This window comes from Montipora foliosa, chromosome 2, assembly GCF_036669935.1.
Source record: "Montipora foliosa isolate CH-2021 chromosome 2, ASM3666993v2, whole genome shotgun sequence".
NCBI lineage: Eukaryota > Metazoa > Cnidaria > Anthozoa > Scleractinia > Acroporidae > Montipora > Montipora foliosa.
Genome location: NC_090870.1, coordinates 21,615,600 through 21,640,599, shown reverse-complemented (window position 1 = coordinate 21,640,599; position 25,000 = coordinate 21,615,600). Strand labels below are relative to the sequence as shown.

Here is a 25,000-nt window from a genome sequence, read left to right as displayed (position 1 = left end):
TTCATAACTTACAGTTTTAAGTTACCACTTAATAGCACTTCAAGGAAAATGTAATTTTCCATCAAGGCCAGGCGAAACAATCGAGCATTACTTTCAACATCTGGGTCTCTTTAAACTTTGCAGTGAAATGGTTTTCCGACATGTGTGACTAGGTCAAACATGTTCACTTATTTAAATGCTCGGCTCGTTTAACTGCCAACTTCGGTCAGCTCGGTGAGTAGCAAACGTGACAATCGTGTTGATGCATTGATTTTTAGAATTTCAGCGGTTATGAGCAAAAAGCGGGAATAATATACATGGTGTCACGTGGTGTATTTTGTCATTCAGTGGTTGTCTATCTAGACGGGCAACCCTAAAACGCGGAATCCGGAATCCGGAATCACAGTACAATACAAAGAGTAAACACTATCCTAAACCTTCATAAAAGCTAACCTTAGGCCTAATTAGGCCTAAACAAACGTTTTTAGGCCTAATTAGGCCTAAGGTTAGCTTTTATGAATGTTTAGGATAGTGTTTACTCTCTGTATTGTACTGTGATTCCGGATTCCGGATTTTAGGGTTGCCCTATCTAGACAGCTATCTGGACAAAGTGATGATCGGCCATGATGCGAAACGACAAATACGGTTCATCGTAGCCGCCGGGCCGGCTTTAACTGGCTTAACAATAAAGGCCATGTATCCCTCTAAGAAGACATTGTTTTGACGTCGATAGACTTGAATGATGGCGTGAAAGGTGTAATTATAAGATTGTTTTGATCAATGGAACGCCATGCCATTTTGCAAACTTTTATGCAAATATATCTTTCAACGCGGAGAAAACAGTTTTTGAAGTGACTTGTACTGAATATTTACTACTTTTAATTCCAAAAAACTGTAACTCAATCTTAAAGTCAAACTCAAACTCAACTCTACTCGTAACTCTGTATAGCTGATCCCGATAGAAATGATCCATCAAAATAAAAAGTCCATCTGTCACACAGGAACGTCAGTTGTTGATTGACTTTGAAAGAATAACAATATTATAGGTAGCAAGTGTAATAATTATAGAGTGGGTTGATTAAGATGTGAAGTAGGGCCCTTAAACTAATATATTGTAACGGATGGTGACAACCTGTCAAAATGAAAAGTCCATCCATACAAATGAAAAAGTTTTTTTCCTCAAAAATCAACAATTGATTTGATTTGCATTAATTTGTTGATTTCAGTTTACAGTGTCCCAAATTAGTGCTTCAGCGCTAGAAGACTTGACACTCCTTTCTTTTCCTTTCTCTCTTGAAAATGTGAATGCAAAGATACGTTGTTACATATTGCACACAATATGAAAACAACACAGCCTGAGCCTTCTTGGCCTCAGTATTTAGTAAATGTTAGTTCTGTTTCAAACATCACAAACTGACTTTTTATGAGAGGGAGCATCATCAGCAAAAGATGACTGACAGCTTGTGATCATTCAACAATGTATGCTTAAAATAATAGGCTAAACAGCACCATACACATGCATCTTTATATTGTTCCAGGAGGTCATGAAATTTAAATTTACAAACTTATGTGTGCGATTAATAATTTGTAATAACATTTGATCATCAGGTGACATAGTGAAGTACTTTCTGTATGTGTACAGTCCAGACTACATAGAGGATGATCTGAATGCTTCTTATGACCTGGAACAGATAAATACATCTCTTGAGTTTGAAACAGGTACATGTAGAGGTTTGAAATGCCTTTTCATGCCTCTTCTCTTTGCAATGTAGATTGTTCAAATGACGTAAGGACTCACTAATTTTTCAGTGTAGTGAGTCTTTCAGGATTGTTCGTAGAGGGTCAGATCTACCAAGGGGACTGGTATGATTATTTATGTAATAACCCAAGTTCTCGCAGTTTGATTGGTTCTTGCCTATGATCTATTAGAGAACAGACGCACGATTGTGAATAAAGTTTAATTCTTTATTATGTAAAACAAATAGATTTCATGTTGCCATGTGTTTGCTCAGTATTAGATCACAGAAGACGTCAAAATGTGGTAAGAACATCATGCAGTGACACACTTGGCTATTGCCTCGTGTGCCACTTTTTTGTACTTACCACATTTTGACGTCGTCTGTGATCTATTTCTGAACAGATGCAAGGCAACGTGGAATCTATTTGTTAAGTAGATAGGTCTCCACTCCCAATCCACTTGGTAGGTTTGCACCGAGCCATTAATGTGCACAAAAGACTTTCAAAATGTCAAAGTAAAAGCAAGAAGCCTGAATATTGTAATGTACAAGATGTTATTGCTAACTTTAATGACATTGTTAACTGTTTACCCCACATTTGTTGGCTTCATTCCAAAACTCACTGGTATATTTCGAAGTCAAGGAACCACGTTTTCGGATTGTCATATGTACATGTACTGTTGTGTAAAATCTTAAAACAGCTGTGTATTCTCACTTTTTACATAAGGTCACAGTAGCCATATTTGTACCCCTAAACAAAGAAATAGTTGACTTGTTTCTTTCTTAGGGTAATTATCGTATCGAAATACAGAATGACTGATAAGGGAATTGACAGAATTCAACAATGAACTCTTACACCCTGTACTAGTCCGATAAAAGTGTCTGACTTCTTGTTTTTATCCCAATGTGTGCATGTGTTGTACTATGAAACTCCATAATAGCCGCTGATTATGTCACTTCTCAAGCTTATCGCTTGGAAAAAGGGCTTATGATTTTGTGTCACTTCAATTTTACCCCTTTTCACAAGGACAATCTTTTATAGATTCCATTTTGCTCTGAGCTTGTAAAACATGAAAATTTACTTTGGTTGTGTGCCAGCCTTGTTGTTTTTGCCAGTAACTGAACAGAAACATGGCAGTTTATCATTATTTTTTGTTACATGTAGTACTTTTTGAAAGGAATTTTCCCCTCTGTATTATGGTGTTATGACGATTAGTGACAAATTAAAGCAATTTCCAGTATAATATTGTCAAAAGAACTTTAAATTGATGAAGTAAAGGCTCTCTGATTTCAATGTGCTCTGTTTTAAAAACCTGCGGGCAGAGTATTTTCCAAAATATTACCCCCCGGTAATGTTAAAGCTCATTTGCTTATTAACATTTAAATTATTTGGCAGCATTTTAAGGCGGCTCAAACCAGTTTAAACACTTTGAAAAGACACTCTCTTTAGAATGATTGACTCTACAACGCTGTATCATGTAACAGCAATGTTATGGTACCACATGAAACACCGGTTATTTCCAAACAAGATGTGGTCATTGTTGTGATGTAGTAAGTTACCGTGGCAATGGGAAAGCCCAGTGAAAGCACCCTATATTTTACCATTAGTGGCTCAAAAACGAACTTGGTGACTCCCATCTTTTATTGCTGGAAAGTGATCAGAAGGCCAAGATGAAACTTTTTTGCAAAGTTTAAAAAACAAATCTGGGCAGCGGAGTCAGCCACCTGCACATAATTTTTCTAACCTTGCAGAAAGGGTCATCTTGGCTCTCTGATCACTTTCCAGCAATAAAAGATGGGGGTCACCGAGTTCGCTTTTGAGATACGGGTATGAATAAACTTAAGACAAATATGGGGTGTTTTTACAGAACTTCCTGTTGCCATGTGGCGGTGACTTATTTCGTTACAATATAGTATTTTGACTGCATCTTGTTCAGCAATAATAATTATCGGTGTTTCAATGTTACGATAACATTGCTAGTACGTGATACAGCACTTTTTTGTAGTGCCAATCCTTCTAATAAGAACATTGCGTGAAAGCATTGAAACTGGTTTGGGCCACCTCAAAATGTAAAATATTAACCACTTACTAACCAAGCGCGAGGGTTGTACTGGGGATATTGGCCAGAGGTCGTGGCAAGGTCTGTGTATACTGCCACGACTGAGGGCATGCATTTATTTCCAGTACGGCTCGAGCAGCCAAGTTCAGTTAGTAGGTTGTTTATTACATGACACTCGCTTTCTGTTGCTGGCTCATATTCGTCTCTGTTTTTCCTGTGTGCAAGTTCCCTCGCAAGTACACGCAAGTCGAAAAAAAAACAAAACTACATGGCTTGTACCCTTTCCATGGAAGCAGTCCCTTCTGCAAAATCCAGATAGAGAAAGAACCAATCAGAGCACTCAGATTTGCCTTAGACTGGCTTTGCCATAATTATAATAATAAGGAATGTTATTAATTCACAAGTTTTAAGAGATAACTTTTATTAGAGATATGAAAGTGCCATTTTATTTAATTCAGTTAACCAAAATACAGCAATATCATCTGGCGTTAGACAGAGTAATTAAATCTCATCCTCATGGCTGAAAGGCTTAAATTAAAGGGGACAGTTTTTGATTATACCCACAATAGATACCTGAGGCCCCCACTGACAAGTGCAATGGCATTTAATAGACACATGCAGTAACATCATTCTTTAAGTTTCATTCTCAGGTCTGAAAGGGTTAACATCTACATTATTTCATTTAAATTAATAAATGAATTTCTGTCTTGACAGAGCAAAGCACAGTTTCCTAATTTCCTTGCCTTGATTTGTCACCAGCTCAGGAGGAAGAAACGGGGGACAAAGGGCAAGATGAATTGTGCTATATTAACTACAACACTGCAGACACTTGTGATCGTTCTGACGTAGAAGCCATTAAAGAAAACACTGTTACCAACATGGAGGCCAGTCTAGCAAGTCAAAGCATGCAAGCTGATCAAGAAGAGTCTCCATACATCCAAACTCATCACACTGAGGTAGCATCAAATGGAAAGAGGGGTGTCAAACGCAAATGCACTGATGATGATAAGGAGAAGGAGGAACATGACTACAAGACTGATACTGTGCCTCTGGAAACCAAAGGTAGAAGTTTAAATTAAACGTCATTTTCAAACGTACAACTTACATGTACACTGTAGATATGTTATTTACTTTTGAAGTTATGTGGAGGCAACCAGATTATGGAAGGGTACATTAACTTGTTCTTAAAATAGGGTTGACGTCCAAACCAGTCTTCCAATGGGGAAGGAGGAAGGCTTAATTACACCCATAATACATGATTATAATTATTTTCTTATTCCGATTTAATACATACTTAGTTTTCTTAATTATTTTTGTGAATTCAAATGATTTCCGTACACCAAACTAAAACAAATGGCTCAAAACCGTGCAAGAGAGTCACTGAGGTAGGTAGATTTAGATTAATTAATACAGTAACTTTTTCTTATTTTGAACTATGTCAGGGAAATAATGTTAATTTTAAAGAAACTGGGTTAGATTTCTTTGTGAGTCGATCATGCATTACCCATGGGTATTGTGTGCAATAAATTATCTGGTTTTACCACAAACTCCTTCATGATCAAGTTCATTGCAATGGTCTCTTAATCAGGAGATTCCAAGTTAGAATCTAAGTGGCAGTATTACCTTTTTCTGGAAAAAAACCAAGTCTTTACCTTGTTGTTAATTTACAAGTTTTAAGAGATACCTTTTATTAGAGATATGAAAGTGCCATTTTATTTAATTCAATTAACCAAATTATTGTTTTGGTTTATGTAAGAACATGGAATCACAAGATGAAATTTGTCCTGCATGTACAGTAGTACACTTAAGTCTTGTTTGCAGGGCTTAAGGTTGATTAAGTCATTAAATTGTGATTTCAAAAGGCATTTTAAATTCTTATTCCTATGCTGGTACATGAACTCTGGCAGTAAGAAATCTTTAAATGAGAGTGAATATCATATATTTTGTTTATGCCAGGTTGTGAGGTTAACAATAAAGCATGTGGGAAAATTATAGGCTTCCTGAAGCCTCTTGTTTACTGTTGAGCTTTCTTTTAACCCATTCATCCCTGATGTCTCTATTGACAAATACGTCATCTGGCACTAGACAGAGTAATTATTAGTCTCACCCTCAGGGCTAAAAGGCTTAAATTTAAGGGGACAGTTTTTGATTGTACCTACAATAGATCCCCGAGCCCCCATTGACAAGTGCAAAATCATCCTGTGCTATAGACACATGCAGTGCCATCTTTGAGTTTCATTCTCAGGTCTGAAAGGGTTAACATCTACATTTATTTATGAATTTCTGTCTTGACAGAGCAAGGCACAGTTTCCTAATTTCCTTGCCTTGATTTGTCACCAGCTCAGGAAGAAGAAACAGGGGACAAAGGGCAAGATGAATTGTGCTACAAAGCTGCAGACACTTGTGATCGTTCTGACATAGAAGCCATTAAAGAAAACACTGTTACCAACATGGAAGCCAGTCTAGCAAGTCAAAGCATGCAAGCTGATCAAGAAGAGTCTCCATACATCCAAACTCATCACACTGAGGTAGCATCAAATGGAAAGAGGGGTGTCAAACGCAAATGCACTGATGATGATAAGGAGAAGGAGGAACATGACTACAAGACTGATACTGTGCCTCTGGAAACCAAAGGTAGAAGTTTAAACTTCATTTTCAAAAGTACAACTTACATGTACACTGTAGATATGTAATTTTCAACGTTAATTTGATGCGCTATCAGTTAAAAAGCAATTTACATTATGGAAAATGCCTTGAAAATATGATTATCATTATAGTAAAACAGGAAGAGGAACATTAATTAGAAGGCAACATTTCGTCATCTTTTTTATCCATGTGGTTCTTTCCACAGTACCTTGAAATACCATAAAATAGGAACACAACTAGGTTTATATAATAATATATTATAATTATTCAGATTGCTGATTGATATTATCTGTGAATAACTGTGGTAAATAAGATCGAACATAGTTTGAAAATGTTGGTACTGAGACTATGCTTTTGCTTTCTGAGGTTGCATCTAGCATTTTGTGGGCCAAGTCTGTCACCCCTGTTTCTGATTTGTGCCTGAAAAATTGATCGCTGTAAATATTCCAAAAATTACTCACCTTCAATCGCTATGCTAAACAGCACTTGGAAGTCTTTGATTAGTCAGGTAGGCAGATAACATCAATGCAGAGCGGACAAGGCTAACAATATTCAGCATAAGAAAGTTGCATTTTCAGCTACAATACATGTACATGAAAAGGTCATGAAAATGCAGTTATCATTATTTAGAATGCCCTACTGAAGCACAAATATGGACCACTAGTGGCCTGAGCAACCAGGATAATATTATTCCTTCCCTCGCTCGCTGAGGAGTAGTGCTGGTCGAACAATGAGTTACAGTAGAACTAGGCAACTATAAGTAATTTGGACGTATACAAAACATGGACCCCACGTCCATGGACCACCCCTCATTTTGTAAAGTTACAAGCAGAGAAATCTTTGGATGAAAGAGGGAAGCAATCCTCACACTTATCTGGACAATTTAAGCAGGAGCCCATGACTACCACCTATGTCACGGCATTTAACATCTATGTAGACTAAGATCTAAATAGACTACCTTTTCCGCAAAGAAAAAACGTCCGGTTATAACATCAAGGTAGTTTCTCGAGATTTGTCATTGGGCCCAGGCCCGGGTTCCTGCTCTCATTCTTAACAGGAATATAGGGCTGTTGTTCACTTATATAGTTATGGGCTACTTATTTAAGTAATTGTCTCCTAGATAGACACCTATAATTATACCATCTATTTCGAATTGGTGTCTCCAAAGGGATTTGTCTATAACCCGCACTTCAAATATGCATTAATTTCATTCCTCGAGCCCTTCACTGGAACAAACGAACCCAACAAATTGACCTGCTCCCAACTGTCCTCACATCGCAGGGGTCATGGTTTCCACCTGAATTTTTCAGGTGTCTACGTATATGAGACAATAATGCTGAAATTGTCCAGATAAGTGCAAAGATCACTTGATGTTCTTTACAAGATTACCGAAAATAGCAATGAAAGCTGTGAAACCTCTTTTGCCTATACCCATTGACACCTAAACCGGCCGTAACCGGCCGCGCGCGATGACCCCAGAAATACCTAAACCGGCCGTAACCGGCCGTACAAAATGCGGCAGGTACAAAACACAGGGCACAGGGCACAGGGCATTGTTTTACCAATACAGAAAGTATCCTAAACATTCATAAGAGCTAACCTTAAGCCTAAAAACGTTTGTTTAGGCCTAATTAGGCCTAAGGTTAGCTTTTATGAATGTTTAGGATACATTCTGTATTAGTAAAACAATGACCTGTGACCTGTGCCCTGTGACCTGTGTTTTGTACCTGCCCTACAAAATGGCGTCTTGATCAGAGTTGATCTTAGGCCTCTACCCAGTCTCCCTTAGGAAATCTAAATTTTTTGTTCTTATGGAGATTTAGTGGGATAATTGACCAATCATTTGCCGTGTTATGAGCATATTTTGACAGCTGATAAGAGACCCCACAAGGGCTGGCTTTTTGCCCTTTCGATCGCGCGATCAAATTACGCGAAGACAACAGCAGATGCGTCACGTAACGCATCAAACGATGGGGATATTCATGCTTTTTTTTTCGGATTCGAAGGATCTAGGAATCTAAGAGATCTTTTGTGGTTTTCCTGAAAGAGGAGGGGATACTAGAGACAACAATTTTGATTTAGATGGCTTTAAAAGTGACGAAGAAGGAGATAAACTAAGAATAAAGCCAGGATCCGAGCCAGGATCCGAGCTAGGATCCGAGCCAGGATCCGAGCCAGGATTCGAGCCAGGATCCGAGCTAGGATCTGAGCCAGGATTCGAGACTTAACCAAGACCTAACCAAACCTAACCTAACCAAGACCTACCCTAACCCTAACTAGACTTAACTAGACTAGAACCAACGCAAATATACCTGACCTAACCGATTCGAGACATAACCTAACCGAAAGATTCGAGAATAAATAGCGGAGAAAGCTCATCTTAGCTCGAATCCTGGCTGGAATCCTGGCTCGGATCCTAGCTCGAATCCTGGCTCGAAGTTTAGGTATCCTCACGAAAAAGACGGTGAAAACCAAGCGACCGATGATAAACATGAAGCTCGCTGGAATGATCAGGTCGATAATATTCGAATTCAAGATTTCGTGGCAGCTACTGCTCTTTACTTCGTTTTAGATAATCGTAATGAATTAAATATTTTTCTTAGTTTTCATAGGAGATGATCCATGGAAATTAATGGTAAACGAAACGAGTAGGTATGCCTGTCAAAAACTCTTAAAACCCCCGAGCGCATTGCCTTTTTTCATGGAGTAAGCCGCGCAGAATTAAAGGCCTTCGTAGCAATTAACGTCATAATGGGCGTTGATTTGCTCCTAAATTTAGCTTTATATTGATCAACCGATGGATTTTTTGCAAAGAACAAGTTTTTTTTCCCGAAAGTAAATTGGTAATTGAAGGAATTTTCACCTTCGGCATACCTCGGAAGATCAGTGTCTTCAACAAATAAATCAATCCGATCGTGCGTTTATATTCCATAAATGCGAGAATACCTCCAGCGATTTTCTCTGTTGGTTTCCTTGTGCTTTGTAAGTTATCTTTCAGTGAAAGTTTTCGAAAGAGCGCTTTTGTACACAATTTGACCTTGTTTGTTCTCTCATGAAACATGATAGTGATCAATTAACTAAATTAATCTTGCGGTTTTGTGTATTTTGACAAGCAGAAAACACGTGGTGAAATTTTGTTTAATTCGGCATCAGCGTTTTTTCTCTTTTTTTTTGCACTTATACCTGCAAGAAAACAAAGCGATTGGAATAAATTTCAAGCAATTTTTATCCATTGAGTGGTTAGACTTAACTGTAAATTGCACAAGGCATATTTTGAGTTATAATATATATTTTTCAAGCGCTTTGTTTAGTTAGCTATCGAAAACTTTCTTGATTGCTTAACGCGCGCTGCTTCGAAAATTCAACCTTTACATTTTCAGTTGAGTCTTAAGACGTGTTTTCAATCACTTTTTGGCAATATTTTTACATCATCTGGAAGTTCACTGTTTCTTCTTCAAGGTGAACTCGTTATCTTGTGTACATTTACTGCGCATATGGTTTATTTTTAACGCTCGCTTTCCACTGCAAAACCTCGTAAATTTTCCAAGTGTCTTACACATCACACACACGGCACGCGAATTTTTCAATGGGTTAATTTTCATGAAGTTTTAATCAAGAATTTTTGCCCTAAGACATTTTTCCACCTGAGCTTGGTAAACAGGCAGTCCAGATTGTGACCTTTTTAAAAATTTGTCTCTGCTGATGCGAAAGAAAAAGGATTGTCTTGAGCACCAGTCCTTAAGTTTTTAGGTATACGCTAACGAAGCAGTGTGCAAAGTTTGGTGCTTTTGTTCACTCGTATAGATCTGGTCAAAATTTTGCACTTACCTACCCGACTAGATATCGATGCTTCTTATGACTTTCTGCTTTGTGACTCAACACCTCGCAAACTCGGTGAGCAATACTGATACCACCTTGCGCGCTCAGTTGAGCAAAATTAATCAAGATTGCTTTCCGTTCCACAACATCTACCAATTTACATATTGTCCCTTTTACACTAGCTTGTCTCCTCAGGTTTTTGCCTCTGGGTCAAAGCCCTGCAGGAGCAGTTATGAATAAAAGTAATATTATAAATCTCACAAAAATCCCAATCTGAAGAAAAAGAAGTTAAAAAGACTAGAGCCGAATTCAATATTATATTTTTTTTACCGAAAAAGGTGGGCGTGTTCCTATATACAGTAGCTTAACGCTGTCTAAAAGTACAGGGAAATTGTTATAAGTGCCCATTTTGTAAGGGGGTTACTGTTATCACAAATTTGACCATGCTGTCTCTTTGACCATTTTTACTTAATGCTTTTGACTCACTATAAGTTGTGGAGTTTGTGAGGCATAATACTGTTCATTAAATGTTGATGGAAGTGTTCAATATCTACCACTAACATATTTAATGTTGTTTTCTTTAAAGAGAGCCACTTGCCAAGACCATCTGAAGTTTCGCATGACTCTGCCTCCACACCAGAGAGCAAGCAAGAAATGATCTCTGGAAGGTCCCCCCATGTTCAAGGCAGTGTACACGAAGAATGTGCATGGTTTACTATTGAAGAGGCCAGAGTCAAATCTCCTGTATTCCAACAGATATATGAAACACAGCAATTCAATGAATTTCTAAATTCTCTTTTCATCTCAAAGGGCATTTAGAGATGAATGGAGGATCTTTTTTAATGATTCTTTACAGTTTAGTAGTTCATGGTAATATAAAATTGATGGCCTTATTTTTTTTTTATTAACACTTGACAGAAATAATTATGTTCTTGTCGTGAAATATACTCGTTTGTCACATTTAAATCTTGAGAAAGGAGGAAAGCTGGGCCATGTAAACGTTTCTTCAATTTTAAGCATTTTGATCTTTCCCAGTGCCTTCAAAGTTCACATTTTTGGGTTCATTGCTGCCCAACAGTAACAGTTCTATCCCCACTTTTACAGCGTAACACAAGCAGGTCAAGTGATTCTTCAACTAAGTAGAAAGTAAAAAACTTTGGGACCTCTCATTAATGATCATAAATTATTTTAACTATCAAATTATTATTGTTATAGACTTTTATTACACTTTAAACTACATGTAGTGTACCCAGAAACGAGTGGTTTCTCCATATGGGACACTGCTGTACTTTCACTTCAAACCTTTAATTTCAGTTGCTGTGAATTTTGACAAAGTCACATACCACAATAAATGCAGGTAGTTAATAGAAGCTTTGAACAGCAGTGATGTTGTCCATAGCCAGAAAAATTGGTCTCTGCAGGTTTGATTCACATTTCATTCATTTTCCGCAATATTTTCCTAACAATGAAAAGTGACCAAACTTTAGGCTTTATTCTTAAACAGGAAAGCCTTCATGTGAGTTGAATGCTTCATACAGAAGTTGTCTTGGAATAGCTGGAATGTTTGAAGACTCCATGTTTAAGCTTTGTTATATTTTGGAAAGTCTTTCTGTGCCCTTCATTGTACAAACACGGGGGCTTAAACCTTACAAAAGTCCTTTTTTTCTACAGTTGATAACTTAACTAAAAAAAACCAACTGTGTGTAATTCACTGATGTGTCAATTGCTACTCTTAAAGTGCTACTATGATCAAAAAATCATTTTCTTTTTTTTCTTCAGAGTTTGAAAGCATGTTCGCTTAACACCTGGCTGGTAAAATTTTGAGCTTTGATTTTTATCCAAAAGGCTGTTTATTTTGAGTGTAAGGTTTGGATTTCACGGCCCGCCATTACTCACGTTCCAAACTGACCGATTGGACCTCAGAGGGTTGGAAACAAAAAGTGACATCCTTTATTCACTAGCTTAAAATTTCAGTGTGTAAACACAACTTATTTTATATGCAAAACACGAGTTTAAAAGTCTGAAAGCCTGAAACTCTTGTGCTGCATATTAACTCAGCCGCATAAACATGCATTGCATTCTTAAACCAGTGAGTCTTTGATGTCATTTTCTCCTCGACCCAGCTCTCTCAAGATTTTAGTAATGGCGGACCAATAAATAACAAAATTCCAGTTAAAATAAACAGGTGTCTTTTTAAAATCACAACTTAAAACTTGGGTCACTTAGTGTTAAGTTAACATAGTTTTGAAATCCAAAGAAAAAGAATAGTAGTAGCACTTTAACAGTACAATGTTTTCCTCCAAGTGCTGTTCAGGTCATAATTATAGTCATATGGAGCTACAATTCTGCCAGTTCTGGATCTTCTTTGGTTCTAGTTGGATGATTATCAATACAAAATTGGGTAAAGGTAGCAGTGATCATTGCACTTACCTGGACAATTTAAAAACCTGTCTCTTATAGACACCTGAGAGATTTAGGTGAAGCTGCATGAATTTTTGAGCTGTCTGAAAGAGATGATGGCTTACATTTGTCCAGATAATTGCAAGGAGACTGCTATCTTTTGTCTATAAGCCCACACTTAAAATATAAAATTAATTTCTTCACAAAATTGAGGGATGACTTATTAATAGACAGAAAAAAAGTTGATAAAATGGCAATTTTCAGAGACATATCATCAAGATATCAATTTTTTAGAGATTATATCAACTTACTTGCATACGATGCAAATCCAAAAACTCAAATAGTGTTTTTTTTTCACTTCATGAGGGAATGTGCTTATGAACCAAAACATAACTGATGCTTTTGTGACAGTTGGGGGTCTTGGCTCAAAGTGTTACTAAGGCTACACAGAACAATGTGCCATAACTCTTAGGGATCTTCTTGATTTTTACCAATATTCCACAAGAAGCACTAGTGTTCAACTTTGAAATAAGCATCATTCTATTGTTTTTTACTTCATAGGCTCTTAAAACATTTACTGCTTTAATACAGTAGGATTAACATAATTATATACTATTCTGTAAATTGCATACTCCGTTCACTCAAAAACAAATTAAAAAGTCACTGGCTGTGAAATATCAAGCCACGTGGTGCTTGGGTGGGGAGAATCTGAAATTTTAAAGACAGGTGAACCCCTTTTCCCATCAAAAATCTTCAAAATCAGGAAGTCTTTCTTTTATTCTTCCACAATAAACTCCGTTGTAAACTCCGTTGAAGGAGACACAAGTACACTGCTTGTAAATTGGTTACTCGCTGTAGATCAGACCTCTTTCATAATGGCAGCCAAATAAAATATTTTGTTTTAATGCTTATAAGCCTTTCTAGCCTCACTATGACGAGCATATTCTAAAAGAATTTGTTTTAAATTGAGGGCAGCAGGTCTAACATTAAGACAAAAGAATGTAAAAGTGGTTGCCATTTATGAAAGTGGTCTACAAGATGATAAAACTAAACAAAACAAGGCTAATTATTTTATAAATAAAATTCATCAACTCACTCCAGGTTTGAATTGAATAACAGTTACAATAAATGTACAAGTTGAAACCGTTTCTAAATAACTGTTTCTAAACAGTCACGTCACAGGTTAGAGACGCCTTTCAAGAGATAATACACAACAAGTCATAGTTCTAACTGGAGAGGAAAAATTAACGACAACTGTCCTTAAAATGGATCCAGTCCATTACAGAGACTCTGATAGGCAGGTTCCATGATTGCACTGTCTCACTGCGGATATTTGTTACTCTTCTGCCAACAGATAATGCTTTACATTTTGTGGGTTTCTTTACATAACTGCAATACAAGCTGTTTCCTTGCAGGAGTGAATTGGATATCTATTGTTTTGATGGAAAGAACCCTTGGCCCAACTCCAAAAAAACGTATTTGTGTTATGTGTTGGTGAAAGTAGACAATCCATTGTTTCTTTAGTTAAATTTTTAAATTAAACCCTGTGGGATTTAAATAGAATTTATTAGCTACAAAACATGATTGCATGAAAAACAAAACCTGAAGGACTCTAGTGCTTGTAGTGAAACAGTGTCATTATGAAGATTTTTATTAATCCTTTATCGTTGCCACTGGGTTCTCCATATGAGGTTTAAACCAGTTTTGGAGAAAAAGGGTAATGGCACCTCAAAAGATATGAAAGTTGCCAGGAGTCTGATTTACTTTTTTATATGGAAAGTACTGTGAAGCCAAATTGAAAACTTTTGATAACCTAGGTACTTGTTAATTTCCCAAAAATAGAAAAGAAAAAACGGACCAGCCTTTAATTTAAACAGTTTTTCAAGTAAAAAGTGTGTTCATAATAATATATACACCTCACTCAATGAGTTTAAGGGTTGTATTGAAAGTTGCAGCCAGCATTTTCTGATTTTATTTACATTTGGCAGAAATTGGAAGGGACAAAAAAAAGGAGCTGTAACGTTCAAACCGAAAAAAAAGGTTAGCTGGCTCTTTTATTACTAGATATTTAAATCAAGCAACGAAACCAAGGTTTGAAACTAAGCACATCATTCTGTAGAAGAAGGCCTTGCTAAAGTGGCTGGCATAGGCAAGCTATACAGTAACCAAAACTCTTTGTATCTAAAAGATATACATTTGTGTATTACGAGTATGTCATGTTAATTATAATTATTTGATTCAAACAGACAAACTGATTTTTTACATTATAAGTCGCTCCTGTTAATAGCTTGAAAGATTAACTGACAACCGGTACTGCATTTGCCTTCTATCCGTGCTTTTGTCAAGATTAACCATGAACTGAACTTGATAAACAAAACTAGGCTACTTCATACATTTAAAAAACACCTGTTCATGGGGACAAAGAAAGACTACATGACAAAAATGCAAATCACAGTATAAAATTTTAAATCATTTCTTCTTAAAGAAGAGTCTTCCTTTGGTTTTACATGTATGTCTGGCCATCTGCAATACTGGAATTTAACCCCTCAAGCTTCAGGATACATATGAGTCTGCTACTAAATAAAATTATACCCAACCCTATTTTTCCCAAACAAAATACACTGCAAACCTGCACAAGCGACCCCCATACACTCCATAATATTTTTTTACACTGCCATAAAGGTGATTATTTCCTCTACAATGGTAGATACAAACGTTCATGTACATAATTATACCAACAATCCTCCCATCCTGACTAGATGAAAACATTATACTGATATTCTATCACAGACCAAGAAAGGCCTACAACTTCGAACGCACTTATTAATCTTTGATTACTCCTAGTTTTATACCATGTATAAAACAAAGTGCACCCTAAGTACTAGCTGAAGCCCTTAAACCATGCTTGAATAGCAACGTATTATTTTCTTATACATGTACCAAGAACTCCTGGCTTTGAAACCAAAGAACATGTAATCCAGATTACTGCAGCTCTTAAAACAGGACCATACTTTTTATCAGCCCGCTCTTTTTTTAAATTCTTGACCAACACTGCCGGCAATAAATACAAGTAAGACTTAGATATATTTCTTACCATAAATAATCTTGATGCAATATAATATTATATGGCCTTGACCATGGCCAACAATGGAATAACTCTTAGAGATCAATAATACATGTATGACTGAATAGATAAAATTTAAATTATTAATTTAGTTTAAGATAAAGGTTTTAATTACGCTGCATCTGGGAAAAAAAAAATTCAATGCTAGTAGTGTTTAAGACAGAAAATCAGATTTTTTTTCAAAATCAAGAATCAAACAAGTTATCATAAAACTTCTTATGTTGTTGCTAGTCACAAAAACTAGTTGCAACTGTGATCTCATCAGAAATGTAGACAACATTACTCTTCAGTTGGCTATTTACCAATTGAAGTGTAGAATACTTTGGGCAAATATGTGTATTGCAGCAAAGCCTCAATGTTTGGGTCTGAACAGAAAAACAAAGACCAAAGAAGCAGATCGCAGACCAAATACCTGGAAAACAATGCCCCCCCTCCCCCACAAAAAAATGCATAAGAGTGCAACAAATCATTTTGTGTGAAAATGATAAGCTTCATTTTCCACACACCTAGGACAGTTTGTAGAAAACACACAACCCCAGAAGAATTTTAAAGTTATCAAAATGTGACTTGCAAAACAGATCACTCCCTGTTGTTCACAGTGAATTATAAGTTACATACGAGACTAGAGTAATAACTCATGCTCACTATAAACAACAGGACGGAGAGTTATCATATTTCTTTCTCCTCCTGATATTTGGCCTTCAATCTTTATGTTCCACACACCCTGATCATCATTATTTTGTCTCCTCTGCACCCAGTCATGCACCCAGTCAATCAGGGAGAAAGGCATATGTACAAATGTAATTACAAGCCATTGATGCCATTCATGACTTGCCCTTTCAGAGGCCTCTCTCCCTGAGTCAGCTGAGACTTAGACTAGAGCAATGAGTGGTTCATCGACTATACATGAAAGCTGCCAAGGTTCCAAGTCCAAGAGTAGTCAGAAAAACTCCTCTCCACCATGCACCATCCTCTCCTCTGTTGGTGAACTGTTTTTCTAGGCCATCCTAAAAAAAATTGACAATGTTTGTGCACAACTAGCATAATTTTCCAACCAGCCCAGCCAGTTTAAGGAAGAGGTAACCTCAATTTCTACCTGAAGACCAGAGCTGCCAGGCCTTGCCCAGCCACCAACACCCTCCTCTTTGTGCAATTACCATATTCTGTAATAATTAACCAACCACCCCTCCCTTGGTGAAAGCTGGAAACACTGTTCAAGGTTTAATCATCACAATGAAAAAATAAAAATATATATTTTTGTGAAGAGGTTATGCTACAAGATTACAAAAATAAACTGTATGACTTTCATTTTCCACAGTACTTTTTTTTTCTGGAGTGTTGTTTTTTTTTCCAAGCTTTTTGCAAGTCTTGGCATCCACATCTTTTTCAGTGGGACAACCACATTGGTGAAACCACTGCTGAGGCTAAATCTACGTACATTGTATTCCTTAAAAGAAACCTGAAAATCATCTCAACCTCGCCACCCCAAAAAGTCATACATAGAAATCATGCAACCTTAACTTTCTAATACTGTGCAGGGCTGTCAACTCTCCCAGATAATCCGGGAGACTCCAGATTTTGGAACGTATCTCCCAGTCTCAAGATTACGGACTGAAATCTCCTGATTAATCACCAAATTTTGTCATTTCTAGTGAGAATTAACTTTCACAACAATAAGATTTCAAATACTTTGTGTGGTTTGAGTTATTTTAACATTGATAACAACAAAATTTGAATGTTTCATAAACTCCAGCTAACCGTTTGTTGCTAATGACAGATTGTAATTTAAGCAATAATGTGATTGGTCCAAAATAACAGTCTCTGTTATGACCCTAGAAAGGCCTATCAGGCCAGCCCTTATCTCTGGGTTTCCAAAATAAACCAATCAAATTAAATGTTGCAATGCCAATGACACCTTTTTCAAGTGGTTGTGGGTTGTGTGAGGTCTTGTGTCAAATCGTGGAGATTGAAGATCAAAAGATGAGATTGCTTCCAACTTGTAAAGACAAATGCAGCCGAAAAAGTTGTAAAGAATTCCGATTTAAACATCATACATCGAACGGAGTCAAGGAGTATTTTTTGCGTAAAAGACATAATGTGATATCACCATCAATGACCTCACAAGCGTTATTACGTCTTCTATCATGGCATCCCTATCAATTCCCAATATTTGAAGACTTTGGGGGTTGACAGCCCTGACTGTGGCACCATCTGAGACTCAAGACGAAGCATTAAAAGTAGCTACTGCACAAGATCTAAATGGTCTGATGGTGAGTCCCACAGTGGACACTAAAGCATGGTTTTCACTTGTGATGCAAGCCCAAACGCAAGCACAAGAGATTCGTGGTAAGTGAGAAATTATGAACCATAACACAAGCAAAGTTTCACTAGTTCCATGTTCTCTCTTACAATGTGGCGCTGTGAGTAGAATCTGGAAAGGGTCTTTTTCATTGGATGAGCATCACAGCTTGCATAGTGCTTGTGTAAAGTCCCGTTTTTACACAGTCCAAGCAAACGCAAGAATAAGCACAAGGAAAAGGAAAATTTTGATCCTAAAACTTGAGCTTATGCTTGCATCAGCTCCCTTTTCATGGTGAAATAAGTGCTCTTGTGCTTGTGTTTGTGCTTGCGTCGCTAGTGAAAACCAGGCTTATAGAATCATTCCATAACATGCGCCTTAGAGCAAGGCAGAGCTGAAGAATGCCTTACACTCTCAACAAAATCAACCAGGGGCCCATTCCCATTGATGCAAGCACATATCTGTCTTTCTGTTACAGAACCAATGTGTGTCTTGGTCCTTTTTCACTGACGCTACTATCCCACATGTAGTTACCTTGAAGACGTCTGTTTCCTCAGTTTACCACAATTTTTCAATGGTTTTCAACATTATTTTGCTGACCCATACAATAGGCCATTTTTTTAGATACTAATGTTCAGGTTGTTAGTGCTAGCGAGGCAGAGGGGACAAAAACAATAGAAACAAGTTGCAATGAATGTGAAAGATATTCACATATGAGGCCACTTTCCCTTGTCTTTGTCCTCTAAACCTCTCTTTCAAGCTGAATTTTAATATATCGAAAGTGGCCTACTAGTCTTCAGTATCAATATTAGTAACTAAATAAATATCTATCTTGAAAAGAAGGTAAGAAAACTCATAAAACAACTTTTTACTCAACACAGAAACTTGCCCAGCATTATTGTTTTCAAATAAAGGTTTCTTGGTCATTTCGTGATATATTGTGGAGTTAAGTTTTTTTAATCGAAGGGCGCGAACGCAAAAATATTCCAAATATGTTCTAGCAAAGAAAAAGCTAAATATTAAAGTCAAACAATCATAGAAACAGTTTGTATGAACAGAAAGGGAACTGATCAGTCCTTCCTGCTCACCCGGCATTCGACCCGTGGCAATCGCTTTCATTATTGATAACACTAGTTTGTGGCGCCTGAAAAAAAACGACAGAAAACTCGAAGGTTTCATTCTTTACGAGTAAACTTTTGTAACGTCAATGACAATGACACATCATCAAGGTTTTAAATGTCCTATTAACCGGTTCATATTTTTCTAATTTTCAAACAGTGAATACAGAGAAAAAGTAAAAACTTGAACGTGTAACGTACCCATCCTCCGTGATTCTCAATCCAGTCACTCAAGCCACCGACGTATCTTCCTACCCATTCAGTGACCGACGACACAAGGTCTTTCATGTTGTGTTGATCGCAATATACAGCCAGTTTACCCCCAAACGCAAACAGCGCAACTATTCTTCCCCAGTTAATTCCATCCACGAACACTTCGCTAGCAATTTCGACGAACGTTGTGTAAGCAGTGGTCCGAGTTATGTTGAGTTTGTGGCACAAATGGCTCAACAGTGAAGGGTATTGCTCTTCTATTTGATCGGCAAGTTTGCGCAACGTTGTAGCAGTAGTTGACATGAGGATAGGTCCATTCCCGAGTCTGTACGATATAAAATCTTTGGCAAGGGCCTTCGCCTCTTGAACTATCGGCGAATCTTCAGTTCTTGGCAGTTTTATTCGACTCTCCATTGGGCTTCAAATTTTTACGCATTAAAATTTATACGGTGGAGAATACACACGTTCCTCTTTCTGTTGTCGCACAAAGCCCTATTTATTCTTCCTCGCCGTCTCTTTCCGAAGTTCTCCTTCGCTCCATCGACCTGCAAAATAATTTGTAGTATGAAAATGAAGCAGGGCGTCCATGGGCTAAAAAGCGCAAGGAATTAGAATTTTGCGTTTTCCAAAGTAAACAAAGCGAAACTACCTTCCGCCATTCCTGCAACCGAAAAAGCTAGATAGGAACTTGTGATAACCGCAATATTTATGAGCTTCAAAGAGGAATTTTTAACACATGACCAGCCATCATTGGTGCAGGTGGGCCAATGCTGTGAACCTAAAGTTCCCATATCTGGGCAATATCGGTAAGAAAACATTGAAATTCCCGCGAAAGTGACGTTACCCAGACACGTGTTCTCCAATACTCTTTCACATGTCTAATCAGATCCCCATTTCCTGCAATGTGATTGGTTACTATTCACAATGGAATACGCTGCCTCCATTTGCTGCGTCAGGTTTATATTTAACTGCATATTTCTCGGCGAAAACGCTGAAAATTTTAGAACAGTGGCACGTTGTTTGTTTCTATTTGTGTCTGATTGTTGTGGAGAACGGAAAGAACTCGAAGGTCAGATTTTCGATTCGTCACATTATTTCACTTCCAATTCAACTTCACCTGGACAATTTCTCCACGAAAACTATTCAACACGACTACTGTTTGTTACATAGCTGTTTTATAGAGAAAAGGGGTTTTCGCCGCTAACCGGTTGAGAGGATAGCGAACAAGAACAATTTACTCCTCGAAGACAAAAACATCACTCGACTAAGATAACATTTGGCAGCTGAAAAAGGATTTTATAAAGTGGATCGACTGCTGATCAACTCGAAAAACTACGAAATAACCTTCACCTCTTCTGATACTCTTCGAGGAGAGCTTACCAATATCATTATAAACCGCCGGCTGGAACTCACAAAAATAACCACTGCTCTTTGAAAAATCAATCATGGAGTCGCAGTTAAGCAGAATCAAAGTACTGGGGGATGAAAGAGGGACTGAAAACTTGAGGAGAGGCCAAAATGAGCTTGTAGCTCGATCACCGGACCATATGGAAAACGGCCAACCAGTTGTGACGCAGTTGAATTTAGAAGATATCTTGTTGAACAATAACAATGTTAGTCCGCGTCAAGTCGGTCAAATCCTACGAGCTTTAGGGGATGAGCTTGACAATGCCTTCAAATTTCCACCGAGAATCAGCAAGAGTGGATGAACGTGCAGGAATAAGAAAGTGGTAAAAGGAGAGATGAACATCTCGTAGATCTGACCTTGCCTTGTTGCGGGATTAACTCGTATGTAAGCTCACTGGGATTCAGGTGAGCTACTAGTTAAGATAAGTTCAACCTTAACGTCGATTTATCACTAATTTTTTTGCTATTAGCCATCGAAAACGCGTGATTAAATTGTCATACAATTTACTTCCACGTACCCTTGGACTTTTATGTCAAGGCGACGGTCGACTGCTGAAATGTGATTGGCCGAGAAACGGCCATGATTAACTTTCTTTTTGAAGGAAGATTCCACTTGTCCCCATGGGATGAACTCTTTGGAGCGGTTTTATGTTAGGAAATCACAACATGATCAGGATTAGTTGTTTTCTGCTTGATTTTTTGAAAGTCCTTTTGTACATATTTAAGTGCGATTATATGTCAACAAAAACCCAGTTAAAAGCTGGTCATAGCAAGCTGTATATTGTAAACTGAAAGAGGGCATGTAGATAAATATTTAGACGCAGCTACTGTAAAATAAGAGATGTAAAATTGGTTAAGTTATTTTAAAACGCTTAACTGTAGTTGTGCAAATCAAAGCATTGTATATTTATTCATAAACCGGAAATTGGACGTGTGTCATACAGGCGTACGTGTTTGTTTTCGTACGTATTGTTGCGTGACCACCTGTTTTCCAGTTTCGAAACCACTTGTTCCTTGTTCTTCAGCAATAAAAACAACAGTGCAACATAATACATCATCTGCTTTTTCTTCTTTCTCGGCTTGTTGATTTAAATTAAATGCCAGCGTAAGAAATTAAGTACCAGCAGGCAGGCGAACGTGTGAAATAATTCAAGAATTATTCAAATCCTTTGTTCATTTGGTTTGTTTGCTCATTCCTCGCGGAACGCTGTTTTTGAAGCTGTTTTTCAAAATGCATTTCTTCATTTCAGCAACGTTTTCAGTTTTTAAGATAGGAAAGCGAAACACTTTTTCGATTTTAGTTAATTCGGTACGCGCAAAGTGATTGCCGCCGGTAACAAGAACATTGGGAAAACATTGCGTGCCTGAACTTAGGAAGAGGGATGGGGAATACCCGAACTACAATGATGATCTAGAGAGAAGGTTGTGGTGAAAGTTCTCTAAAAATGTCAGAAGTAAGGCTAGGTTCGGATAAAAAGAGTAAGGTCACATGATATTGTTTGCGTTTCCATACTGCAGGTATTGTTTAAGAAAGAACTTCAAATCACGTGCTTTTAAAACGCAAGTTCAAGGTTATTATGCAAACGTTTCCGTTTATCAGTGTGCCAAAGACCAGACGCACTGCAGAAATAACTTTAATTAAGGCATGAGCCACTTCTGTTATACCTAAAGCAAATAAACGAGAGTAACAAGTCGCGGAAAGAAAAAGCTGACAAATTTTATGATTATATCCAATATTTTGTTTTTGGAGAATATATGACAGAAAAGTTGTAGACCACACAAGACCCCCTCCCAGGGGTTTTGGGGAACAAGGGAACATGCCTATTTTGAACTGGGGAACAATGACAAAATATCGTAGGGAACAAGGGAACACGACAATTTCAGGGATCAGAAAACTATGAACAAGTTTGACTGTAATTTGGGGAACAAGGGAACACAACACAATATTCAAATGGAACAAAGGACCCATCCTGGGGGGGACTCACACAAGAAACACCATCGCTTTGATTTAGGTTTAAATATGTATAAGTGAAGACACATCAATCAATCGAAAAGGGCGGAGTTTTGATTCATGGTGGGTGTGTGAGCTGCGCTGGGCCACAAAATAACCGGACATTTAAAAGGTTCCGAGGACATTTAGAAAATTCTAATATTAAGAAAACTGGGGAGATTTGAGGCTACCACCTTTCTTTGGCTGGAGCCCTTGAACATCTTTTTCTTCGCTATTTTTTTGAATCATGAAAAATGAAATGTTTCCCGCTTGAATAATGTCCAGTCGCTAAAAGCATCAATCTTTCCCTAAAGTGATGGATAATGAAAACGTAAAAGCATTCTGAAAAGCCCCAATGTTCTCCCTCTATTGTTCATTACCACTGGAATACTTGAAACACTGAATAGTGAAAGAAAAAGTAGTCTTCCTTCCTGACCGATAAGATTGTCAACTGCAATAGCGTTGTGAAGAAGAAAGGAAACGGGGTCGAGGAAAACAAAATGGCTGTTGTTTACAGTTGCAGGTGACTACAGTCATTTTCGGTGAATTTCCGAAGGGTTCGTTGGTTCTCCCCACACACTCAGGCCAGGGGTATATTCCACCGCAATATTACACCACCACGCCGAAGAGTTCGCCAAGGATTTTAAACCTTCTACCCCAATGGTGTTCTGTTAAGAGGTCCCTAAGCAGTCACAACGCTGGTGAAAAATGCTAACGCAAACGCTAAAGGCCGTGCATTGTTTATATGGTCTCGATTACCGAGACAACCACTCGTGATATTTGGATGCGATCCCTTGACGTCCGAATAGAATTGACTAGCAAGTTCCCGTGCGACTCTGGCTGTACTACAAACCGTTTGTAGTAACGACAGACAAAAACACGAGGCAAACAAGCAAATGGAGAAACGTTGCGTGACTGCGTGACGAACGCGGAAGTGCGATTCTGTTTTTTTCCCCTCCAGAAAGGTAAACATTACGAATGTATTAAAGTGTGGAGCTCAGCGAGTCTTCAGTGTTTCTGGCAGGTAGGCCCTTCAATTTCAGCATTTTCGGAAATTATCTCAACCTCGTCCCAGGGCGCGTGTTTCCCAAAAAGCCCAGGCAAAACGCGCCCTCTCGCGGGGGACGAACTTATCTTAATTTCGGAAAAATACCACGTTAATTCCGATTGGTCCAAGATGCTCCGCAAAAACCCACTTCGATTAAAAACCCAAAACAATACAAAAGTCCGATTTCGAGAGAAAAAAAAAACACTAAGATAGGCCCTTGAGAACATCATGCTTCCATAAGTTCCTTACTGTTTTTGACTAATTTCCACACTCAATGAAGGACAGATGCCTGTTCATTTCGAAAAAAAAAAGCTACAGGAGGAATAACGACAAAAATTGAAACAAAAAAAAAAAAAGGGACAAAAAAAAGGCAACCGAGCCCGGCACCCGCGTTTTGGGTGACTTCCTAGTTACTTAGGTACATCCTGGGCAAGATATTTTTTTGCACTCAGGCCATACCTTTTTATTGTTTTTCTCGTTGTAGCGGAGTCCGACCGCCCCAAATTTTTAGCATTTTCCAAAAACAAAACAAAAAGGTAACGAAGCTTTTAAGCCATTTTTATGTCGCATAGGAGTTTCGGTGTTTGATCCTTCTTTTTCCCACGCTGTCCTAATTTGGCAACAAAGTTCTCACCAGCGGTTCCCGCCATATTGATTTTGGGTTCATGTCTTGTTGTTCCTCAACAGTAAAAGAAAGGAGGACAACACGATAACACCAACCAGGTTTGTGCAAGAAACATCACGCCATGCGTGTTGTTCATCTTGCTTTATTCTTGTTGGTTCGCCTGGCTCCACAGCTATGATGCTGGGGTACCAGGCCTCCGTTTCCGCGAATGCTTGTGATCAAACCTCTGTTCCCAGGAGTAGTCTCGGCTTTCAAATATGGGTCGTGGTGGGAGAAGACCTGGAGAAGACCCTTAGTTCAAAGTGAAACTAAAAAAGATCGCTGATGGTGCTTTGTATATGCCAAGTCAAAGCCAAATGTAGCCCATTTTACACCTTATTACAAAATGGCCGCCATTTAGATAGTCTTTTGTTTTTATGAAAATTAGACTTGTGCCTCGTTCAACGGCAAAATATTCTTTTGACATTTTCAGCTCAAGGAAACGAGGGCCTCAAGGGGTAATTTGAATAAAATACAAAAGAATATTTAAATGACGG

The 25,000-nt window shown here is 37.9% G+C and overlaps 2 protein-coding genes across 2 annotated transcripts in view; one reads left to right on the top strand and one right to left on the bottom strand.

Annotated features, from left to right (window-relative positions):
- The window catches only part of LOC137992665 (uncharacterized), a 50,405-nt gene extending 37,210 nt beyond the window's left edge, over window positions 1–13,195 (top strand). Inside the window, exons 8-11 of the mRNA XM_068838140.1 lie at window positions 1,588–1,698; window positions 4,535–4,837; window positions 6,116–6,409; window positions 10,827–13,195. Of these exons, the coding sequence (XP_068694241.1) occupies window positions 1,588–1,698; window positions 4,535–4,837; window positions 6,116–6,409; window positions 10,827–11,059 (941 nt within the window). The 3' untranslated portion in view covers window positions 11,060–13,195. The remainder of the gene's footprint in view (window positions 1–1,587; window positions 1,699–4,534; window positions 4,838–6,115; window positions 6,410–10,826) is intronic.
- A 204-nt stretch (window positions 13,196–13,399) lies between these two features.
- On the bottom strand, window positions 13,400–20,137 carry LOC137992666 (bcl-2-like protein 1). Its single transcript, XM_068838141.1, has 3 exons — window positions 20,044–20,137; window positions 19,383–19,939; window positions 13,400–16,771 (listed from the first exon to the last, which is right to left on the bottom strand). Exons 2-3 carry the CDS (start codon window positions 19,806–19,808, stop codon window positions 16,658–16,660), a joined length of 540 nt encoding a protein of 179 aa, XP_068694242.1. The 5' UTR covers window positions 19,809–19,939; window positions 20,044–20,137; the 3' UTR covers window positions 13,400–16,657.
- Between the last annotated feature and the right edge of the window lie 4,863 nt (window positions 20,138–25,000).